The sequence below is a fragment of the Corvus brachyrhynchos genome, unplaced genomic scaffold (assembly GCF_000691975.1).
Source record: "Corvus brachyrhynchos isolate BGI_N302 unplaced genomic scaffold, ASM69197v1 scaffold167, whole genome shotgun sequence".
NCBI classification, from domain to species: domain Eukaryota; kingdom Metazoa; phylum Chordata; class Aves; order Passeriformes; family Corvidae; genus Corvus; species Corvus brachyrhynchos.
In genome coordinates this window covers 2,775,993-2,786,172 of record NW_008239547.1, presented here as the reverse complement: position 1 = coordinate 2,786,172, position 10,180 = coordinate 2,775,993, and the positions used below count along the sequence as shown (strand labels likewise).

The window sequence follows — 10,180 nt, the reverse complement described above, 5'->3', positions numbered from 1 at the left end:
CCACCTGACTGCACTGAACTAGAGAGCAAAATATGACAAACTGAGAGCAGTGACCAAAGTTACTGTCCTCTCTTTAGAGATTTGAAGAAGTCATTGAGACTCATATAAGGAAACATGAAAAATCAAGAAATGTGAAAATGCACCTTGGAACATGGCTTTCATACCAACTCTTCTCAGAGGCCTCAGCAAAGTACTTCACCCTTACTTCTACAGCTTTGTTGTCTAAAAGCCACACAGCACTCAAATAAAAATACCACACATGCAGCCCTAACTTGCTCTCTTTTGCATATATCAACTTCAGCTAAATATATAATGTCTTAAGAGACCAGACTCATTTAATGCATGTGACAGAGCATTTCCAGGGATAAATCAAGGCTGCCTAATGAAGAAAGCTCTGCAATTTTTTGCAAATGACATTTAGATGTCTAGTGAATGAGAGGAAAGACTGCAAGAGGGAAAGGTGGTCTAGCACACATGCACAACTGACTTCTAACTCTGCTTGTGCCTCAAGCTCCTATGAATATGAAAAAAGCCCCAACTTCAGGTCCCCATTCAATCCAAACTTTGCAGAGGTGATAATTTTTTGCAGAGGTAGGAGTATTTTTCTTGCTATTTGGGTGCCAAAGATGCATTTCTGCTGAGATTTGCAGCAAAAATAAGCATGCAGGGCTGTATTTGTAGCCAGTGAGACCATACATAATGTTACAAATACATTTGACTAAGCTCTGTAACTGAGCCAAAGGCGGTGCAATATGGACACCCGGATTAAATGGACCATATAACCCTAATCTCACTGTGCCTCAGCTCTGCCTGTGTAAAATGGGGGTAATGCCACCCCCATTGCACAATGACGGTGGAAATAAATTTACCCATATTTGTAAAGAGCTTAAGTCCTAAACTGTGGGTTTCCTTCCTGCCATGGTCAGGAGAGGAAAGTGAATTATTTTAGACTTTCCTGGTTGCTTCTCAGCCCTCCTACCCTGGCAGAAATGCCTTTCTCTACATTCTCTTCTTCATGCCAGCCCCTCGGTGAAGATGGCTGTGGGCTCCCTGGAGCCAGGACACCCATTCCTGTGCTCGCTGGCACTCTGTTGTCCAGAAGCTACTTGCAAAGACAGCCCTGAAAGATTAAAGCCCATTTTCATGATTCTCTATGAAGCTTTATGTCTGACCACACTTACTTGTTTAAAAAGCACCATCATATGCCAAAACCAGGCCACTGATCCCCAGAGATGGTGACATTAAAAAAAGCTGTGACTTGACTACGTTCCCTTGGTGTTCCGAACTCTAGACTGTTTGTAAAATAGTACCATTCCAACAGTTATACCATTATTTCCCCAGGTTTTAAACTCAAATTACTGATTTCCACTGTACTTACATCCATAACACAGCTACGACAACTCATCTATTTCTCGACCACCTCACTATATTTTAAATCCCGTTTACTGAAATAAAGTGAGCTATGGATCTGGAAGCACAGCTCTTCCATCCATTCATTCACTCAGGGTGCCAGCTGGAGCTGAACATGCACCATTTTAAAACTGGAAAAAAACTGTGTCCTCGATTGCTCCTGTGTTGCCAGCCAACGCAATCTCTTTCTGCATCGCTGTGCCCAATCTCCCACCTGGAGAGTTGCACCATGTCATAGGAGAAGCTTTTTTCTTCAACTGAAAGGATTTTCATATATTTCAATGAACTGTGATTACAAGTCTTTAGAGTTATTAGAGTTATTCCTAGCAAATTATAAATTACCAGAGGTTTATCTGTCTCTCCCACCATATCTCAGCATCATTTTAATTAGCTATGCACAGCAATAAAGAGACCTATGTGTGGTAAAGGAATTGACGGTGCCAGATTCAGACTTTTTTGCCTCCCAGAACTTCCATGGCCTGTGGCTGTGAAGGCTGAGAAAGGTGACTGGGGCCCTTGGGCTGGTGGGAGGCATAGCATACTCTGTCCCCCACACCGTCACAAGACCGCCTTGCAGGTCCACTCAAAGTAATTCAAGGGACATGCTGACCATGGTCTGTGGGTCCCATGGCTTCAGGGTGCCCTAGAGATAGCTTTTTCTGGCAATGGAGACATATCCACTGACTTAAGTGCAAGCAACACACCTAGGAGTCTCACTGCAATAAACACATGCCAGTGCTCGGGTCTCTAGGAGCTCCCCTCATTTCTGCACTTCTTTTAGCCCTTGTACTCAAGCATTTTTTAATTCCTCTACTCAGATATGCTGCCCTGCCTCCTGACTTCCATAGTTCATTGTTGTTATTAAAGTCAGCTGGACATTCTTCTTGTCTCCATGTGCCCCATCATCCTCTTCACTTGCTTGTGGATGAAAGAGGGAGAACAGGATCAGCTAAAAACTGGCTAAGTGTGGGGCCTCTTCTCTCACATCTTAAAGAGGATGCAAGCAAATGCTAATGGTGTCAAAAGTACTTGAAGTGCTGGAAAGATTTGGAGCAGTGCCACTAGAGGACTCCAAAAAGAGCAGTGCAAAGACAAAAGGAAGCCAGAGCGCCTTCCAGCCTCTCCCAAACCACAGGTGACTTGCAGAAGCAACTAAATATGGCATTCACCAATACATAAACACGTGGCTCAGACAACACTAACATGGTTTCCTGAACAGAAATATTTTGTAGAAACCATGCCTAAGTAAAGGGTATGGGATTTCACTTATCACGTAGCAGGTAACAAGAAACAGCAATGTTACTACAGGGGGTAATGCAACTCAAATGCTGAACCTGGGGGTTCCAGCAGCACTCCCCATCTTTGGTGCTGTCCCCCATACTCTTCCAGATTTACCTTATCCTAGCGATGAGTGCCATAAACCGCACACAGTGCCGGCGATGCGGACTGTGGAAGGACTGTGAAAGAGGTATACATGGTGGCAGGAGGAGTGGTTTACGGGCACAAAAGGGACAGAGCTGAAGGTACTTTGTAAAACAGTCTTCTTTTCCTCTTTCTGCTGCAAACATTTTATACAGCCCTGGCCTTATCACTTAGAATAAGCTTTTCTCAAGTGATCACTACTTTTACATTATACATTTTTTAAGTATCTAATGTGAGAAATGAAGCCAGATCCACACCAGTGCTGAATTCTAAGCATCTCCTGGTTGTGCTTTCCACAGAGGAGGCTATAAACAGTACTCTGAAAAACCAGTCCCTCAATGTCTCAAGACAGACAGCAAAAATAGATAATTTTGGCTTTAATCTTTGCACATTGATGCTAAGAGGAACATGTTTTAAAAAGCCCATTTGGAAACGAACAGTTCTTTATTCATTGCATGCTCTGAACAACACATCCCAAATATGGCATAGGGCCACATCAAATGGGGATAACAAAAAAGAAATAATAATCACTCATTCATTGAATGCAGCAGAAGGCCTGTAGAAAATTTAATACAGGGCCTCATAAGGATGTATTGCAATGCCCTAGCTCAAAACTGTACAGGCAGTCTTAATGCCAAATTTGTCAGAGCCTGTCCTGACACCTCATGCCCTCTTTAGATACAAAGATTATATATGTTAAATATCAACAAATGAACAGTGGGAGGGAGTTCTTCTGGCAACAGTCCAAAATACTCACTTTGTTCCTTCTCCTGGCTGAGAGCATGCAGTAATCATGAGGAAGCTTCATATTTGAAACAATCCTGATGCCAAGACCCAAAGCATGACCTATGGATGTGTGGCCCATGGCAGCAGCTCAGCGCAGTGGAGTAGCACTGCTCCTTCCAGCCAGAAATCAAACAGATGCAGGGGAAAAACATCTCCCTGTGCTTACTTAATACCTGTCATTCACTTCTGGTCTAAATAAAAACTGAAAAACACACACAGAAGGCAAAGGGGATTTTAAAAAATCTTGCCCTATCTATTCTGGGCAAAACTGGCCCTGCTGAAGTCAGGAACATCTACCTGTCAAGATTTCACCTCTGCTTTTTGTTTGTGTTTGTGCATGTTTATCTCTCTGCCTGCCTTTGTCTCCTCCCTGGGGCTTTGTTCATTAAACTTATTATATTGTCTCTTTTCACAATTTCTGGGAAGCTCTTTTAAATCCTGTGCCACTATCTGTTACGCTTACGGGATGTTTTCCCCTCAGGATAAAGAATAATAGTTTGATTTGCGACACTGCAGGCCCTTAGGTACCAGAAGTTTATCACTTGGAGTTTTTTTCTAAGTCACAATCTGACGGTGACAGGTAGTGGTGTAGAATATATTCAGGCCATAGCAAAAAGGCTTTGTGGGTGAGTGTTTTCAAGGCCTCAGGTCTTTCTCTGCAATCTCAGATTGTCAACCATGCCATGGCTTGTCAATGAGACAGATGCCCCGACTTTGAAAGGGATGCAGAAACTAACACAAAGGAAATAAAAGAATATAGGGAAGTAACAAATAAGCTACCCACAAGTAAACAATCCTAAGGAAAATACACACTAACTTACAAACCCTAAGGAAATAGACACTAACTTACATTATATTATGTAGATAAAATAAGATTTACTGAATGCTAATTGTTCTCATCAGCATATCACAGAGTACAGAGGCAATGCTAGAAATGGTGATAACCATTGTGTCTAAGTCCCTCTTCTCTCACAGAGAGCATCCTCTTAAACTTAATGGAAATGTAAATATAAAACATTCACTGCAATAAAAGTCTCCGGAGATAGACTCTAAGTAGTATGATTAGTATGGAAAATGCTTCATAAATCCCAATTCCAATAACCTCTGGTAGCATAAAGGATTCATCTCATTACAACTTTCTAGCAGAGCCTTGTTAATTCTCACTTCACTAATCAGTGACCTTGAAAATTCCCTGTCCACATTTCAGTGAAGTGTTGACAGCCGAGTGAAATAGGGGGGCATTCCAGCAAGGGCTACAAGTGACAGAATATATCGCAAAACACTCACTAGATTTACATAAAATACTGTGCCTGACTAAATGAAATGAAATAACAAGTCTTTTATAAATTACCATCCACCATTTTTATTTTAGCATTTGAAATCAAATAGCAGAACCTATCGATTAATTTATTACATATTATATCTTGCAAGGCTGCTGCCACAGGAATAAAAGGAGTTCTGTGTTAAGGACATCACTTCTGACACATTTCTGAGATGAAGTATCTAATTCTGGGACTAGTTCCTATTGACTGTAAGCTTATCAAGCTGCTATTAGCAATAAAAATCTTGAAGTACACATGCACACACACATACACATATATAAATATATATATAGACCACACATTACTACAGTCTTGTAAGTGCACATCTCCTGGTACCACTAATATGACTGCATAGTTTACTGAAGACTTGCATAATTCTGTTTATGAGGTAGCGTGGGTAAGAAGATAAAGTGACTGAACAAAATAAATTCTGCCTGATTTTTCAGGCTCAAGCGCTCACTTTGCTTCTACTACCCCTGAGTGTATTTTGAAAAACATTAAAAAATCTTCAAAATGTAAGTATACCTTAAAAAAAACAATCCTTACTTTTTTTCAAAACTGTGCAGACAGCAACTGATGTAATTTCTTGCCAAAAGAGACAATTGATCATAATTGGGTATGAAGATCTGAATTGTGAATCACTACACCACCAGAATTACAAAATCCAGAGGCTAAAAACATTTGTTACCATTATGCAAAAACCTCCACTATCAAAATATTAATAAAACTACACTGTCGAATGCACCAAAGTTTTGATCCAAAATGCGTTAGTGCAGATGACATCATCAAGTGTTTCACATTTAATTCTTTTTTGTTAATTTTACAACATCTCTGGCAACACTAGTATTCCACTACTGCAAAGTACACCCTCCAGAGGGACCCAAATCGAGATGCATTTCAAAATGTGCTCCTTTCTACTCCTCTCTGTGTGGTTTACCAGTGAGCACATTGACAGATGGGGTACCCCTGTGCCTGACGGTCTCTGAGATCTTACACAAAGGAGAGAAAAGTGGAGCACAGGGTCACCTTGGAGCAATCAGTGAATCTGGCAGCAGTGTTTTGTCATACGCTGACTTTCTGTACACTACGCTCAGAGAAAACACTTCTGTCCATCTCATCTGCACTCTCATGCAGAGAAGCCATCATTACCTCTCCCTAATCCTCAGTAGCAGAGCTCTGTCAGTGGGATGTCCATGGGAGAAGCAGGGAAAGGGCAGAAAAGTAAGAATTTATTTCCGATTTCAAAACACTGATATATTTGAGACAGTGGGTGGCTGGCCTGGGCTGTACAAGAAACACTGGCTCTAGGTGGAAGCACTGAAGCTGTGAGGCCGTGGGAGAAAGCACATTACACCGTTTAGCTGAACCCTGGCATGGGGAACCCACTGTTTGCTATGGAGTTAAGGAAACAAAAACTAATCTTTTCTCTCCTTTATATGACTTCTGCAGGGTGTCATTTTTTAGTTCCTGCCTTTTCCATGCACATCTAACAAGTACATCAAGCTGGCGCATTTGATGTTCATTTCCTATTCCCTGTACTTTGATTTGAATTTCTGTAAGGTTATGAATGAGCAGTCTTGGAAGTTCTTTCCCTCATCACACAAGACCTCTGCCCAGTTCTGTGGTGTACAATCAAAAAGCCTTCATTAAACTAGCCACAATTTCTCATTTCAATAGTGGAAGAACTATTGAAGACCTTCAATAGTAGAAGAGCTAGTTCTTCCTTCTGCCTTCAAAGATGAACTGTCTTGAGCACCCATCACTTTGTTACTACAATCCAAGTTACAAACCTTTGAAAGTCATAGAAGTGTCAGCATATTTTGTTTTACTTCTCAGCCCATTTAAAAAACATATATGCCGATATTTTACTTCCATATAAGTTTGCACATGATATTAGGCAGTCTGACAAAACTTTAAGATATTCTAAAAGAAGAAAAATTAAAAGGCAACCAAGCTTTATTTTAGAAATTAAAGATAAGCTAGAAAATTAACATACCAACAGCCATCATGTAATCCCAACGGTCTATGAGGCACATATTGAAGATCAGATGGTCAGATGTTTGCCCTTGACCAATGAGTGGAATGTTTCTCTCCAAATTTTGGGTTATTGCAGAAGTCCAGCCAATGAGAAACCAAAAGACTACCAGAAGAATAACAGACAGCATCCTCATCACTCTCCCACCTGTCATATACGGAATACGCTGAGCCGTTCGGGACAGAAATACCTTCAAAACCCTGAAAAATTCAAACAGTGCAGAATTAAGAAGAGCACTAGCAGTGTCGCAGGAATTAGACTTTCATTTTATTTCAGTATCAGATTATTTTTAAAAAATCAACAGTCTTTCCTCTGACAGTATGTACAAGAGTGAAGTTTGGAACATTATTACTTTCATATTAATCATATTTAAATTGAACTGATTGCTGCCCAGAGAGTGTTATACAGCAATAATAGAAAATATTAGCTATGCTTATGTTAGAGACACACATTTACAGGCTGTGTTGTCAAGCTGTTTTGTACATTTCATCTCCCAGTGGAAGACTTCTGTCTTTAAAAGACAAAAGGTCATTTCCATAAAACAGCAACCATGTATGTGAGATTTTATTGTTTTGATGCTGTCAAAAATGATGCTCACCCCTAATCCTGCTATTTCCAGAGAACAAATTAACACTTCTTAGATATTTTTCCCACTGAGTTTGATGCTGCTGAGACAATAACCTATTCATCATAGAAATCACTGTGGAAGGCACTTTGCTAATTAAATGGGGTTTGATTTGTTTAGAGGAAACAACATGTTTTTTGAGCTAGGACAGAACCATCATAAGAAAAGCCACACCACACGTCAAGCACTTACACCACATAACAGCTACTGAACATGTAACACTCACTTTAAAAATAATTGCACTTATTATTGGGATAAGTTTACTCCCACCAGGAACTGTTCAAGCAAATATCACCTGCATTTTCTATCCATCACCACCTGCTAATGCAGAAAAAGGTCCTCCTGGGAGCATGAGAACAACCAAACTTTGAGGAAATCCCCTTGGGAAGAAGGAGTAGTTTGATTCTTCATGTAGCACAAAATATCTCTCTGTGCTGCCTGTAGCATGGGATCTGCCAGAAGCATCTTCTGGGAGCATTGCAGTGCTCCTGCCTTGGCCCTGTTCAGCTACCAAGGATGAGCACTGAGGAAAGGCTATCACGGAAGTTTTTATGTACCCAGACCTTTAGAAGCAGATCAGCAGAAGTTTAAAGGCTGTTTTAGAGACTGGGGTGAGGAGTCTTTCAAATTGAAGAGGTAAGCTGTTTCAGTGATTTTGTTTTCAAAATCATGGTGGTTCCTGACTCCTGAGCATGAGCATGTCCAATGTTGATATCCGTGAAGGGACAAATTATCACTGAAGTTTCAGGATCTTGATTATTTTTTTCCTAAAGTTGAGTTTTTAAATGCCATTGTCAGCTCTTAAGTTATTTCAGTGTACCAAGCACCACACCACCTCCCAAGACATTGGCCTACAACCAGGCCTGCCTTTTCAGCAATACAAAACCACACTTCAGATTAACATTTATGCTTATATTTGTCTGAGAGAAGGCAGAATCAACTAGTGTTGCCTCTCAAACAACTAATAGAGCAGTGTCTTTAAAGGCAGAAGCACAAAAGCTTTTCTGCATCCATAAAAATGAATCAGCATTTGACTACAAACACAGCCTTCCCAGTGTGCATTAGGTGAAGTCAGAGATCTGAATATGTCCAACATTATTCAGCTGTTTTCCCCCCAACAGTTACTCTACAGGGAGTCACAGTTTTTGATCTTTCCATGTTTGATGGATGTTCTGCTCTCGCTTTACAGATGCTAAGTGCCTTATGTTGGAAACAGACTCCCAAAGACTTCAGCCAGGAGAGACAGAAAGGCAAGGCAGGCCACATCCCTCTGCATTGCTCAGCTACAGCACTACTGTTCCCGGGCAGCACTGGTGAACTCTCATTTTCTAAACAATAAAAATCAGAAAGCAAAGGCTTCCCTTCTCCCTATTCTGAATGCTGGTCAATAGTCAGCTTCTCTGAAGGGAAGAAAAATGTATTCTTTTTGTAAGGAACTGGAAAATTTCACAGCTATAGTTTGTCATTTGAGAAAAAATCTCATCGTACATTCTTATGAATGTTTAATTGTTAGAGAAATACCACAAACCAGCTGAGAACTATTAGAAACTTCTTGTATTTTGGCTCCAAAGTCAATTCTTGATGATTCTATTGAAAGTCAACATGTGAGCCTTTTATGGGCATAATAAGGCAGAACCCATTAGATTTTTTTCCAGTACTAGTTCATTAACAGCTTTCTAAGGGAGAGTTTCTGTGGGCTGCTGTTACATTATTTACCTAAGCACAGTGAAACAAATAATATTTTGCAGTACAGCAGTCAAACCCCCTCCAATGTGGATAAAATCACATTTCTTTTTTTCTCCTCTTTTTCACAAAAATAAGCATCCCCCACCACAATCATTTCTACCTTGGACACATAGGCTTACAAGTAAGCCAGCATTTATGCTTCTTTTTTCAAACATTCTTTTTCTGAAAAGCTGTGAAGTTGGGTTACATTAGTAATGGTGCAAATCTCATTTTCAGAGGTTGTGGTATAAAAGCAGTCAAGCAGAACACAAGCTCCCAAGTTGCAACTCCCTCATCCTCCTGTCACAATGTGAATCCAAAGAATTGCTCACCACCTCAGCACGGACTTACATGCTCGGTCTGCTCTCATCTTCTATGTATTATTGAACATGTATCAAAGCAGAGACAAGTGCCCAAGACTTCCTCTCCCAAGGGCACGCCTTCTCACCAGACTGGAGGGTCATTATCCTTCCTGTACCTCTCACTCATACAATCAAAGTTCACTGTAAAAAAGTTGAATTGTTGCAGTATGAGACCAAACTGCCTCAGCAAACACATAGTGTTTGATTACTGGTACCCTCTATCAGAAAACAGGAGTTCTTGATTCAAATCCTTGTCCTGATTTCTGGACAGACAATGATCAAGCCCCCCTTTTTTACTCAGTTCAATATCTCTATATTGGGTCAAACTAGCTATTGAACAAATGAGAGAGAATTCTTACAGGAAGGCAAGAAATGGGGCTGGTGGGCTGCACTGATACTAGGAAATTAAATATGCCCTGGGTTGTTCCTGGCACGGAAGCCAACTGGCACAGAACAACCAGCATCCATACTATTACCCTCAGCATTACAATTC

The 10,180-nt window shown here is 40.6% G+C and overlaps 1 protein-coding gene across 1 annotated transcript in view; it reads right to left on the bottom strand.

Moving 5' to 3' along the window:
- The window catches only part of GPR158 (G protein-coupled receptor 158), a 193,376-nt gene that overhangs the window by 18,203 nt on the left and 164,993 nt on the right, over positions 1-10,180 (bottom strand). The window contains exon 7 of the mRNA XM_017741540.1: positions 6,937-7,175. Coding sequence (XP_017597029.1) covers positions 6,937-7,175 — 239 coding nt within the window. The remainder of the gene's footprint in view (positions 1-6,936; positions 7,176-10,180) is intronic.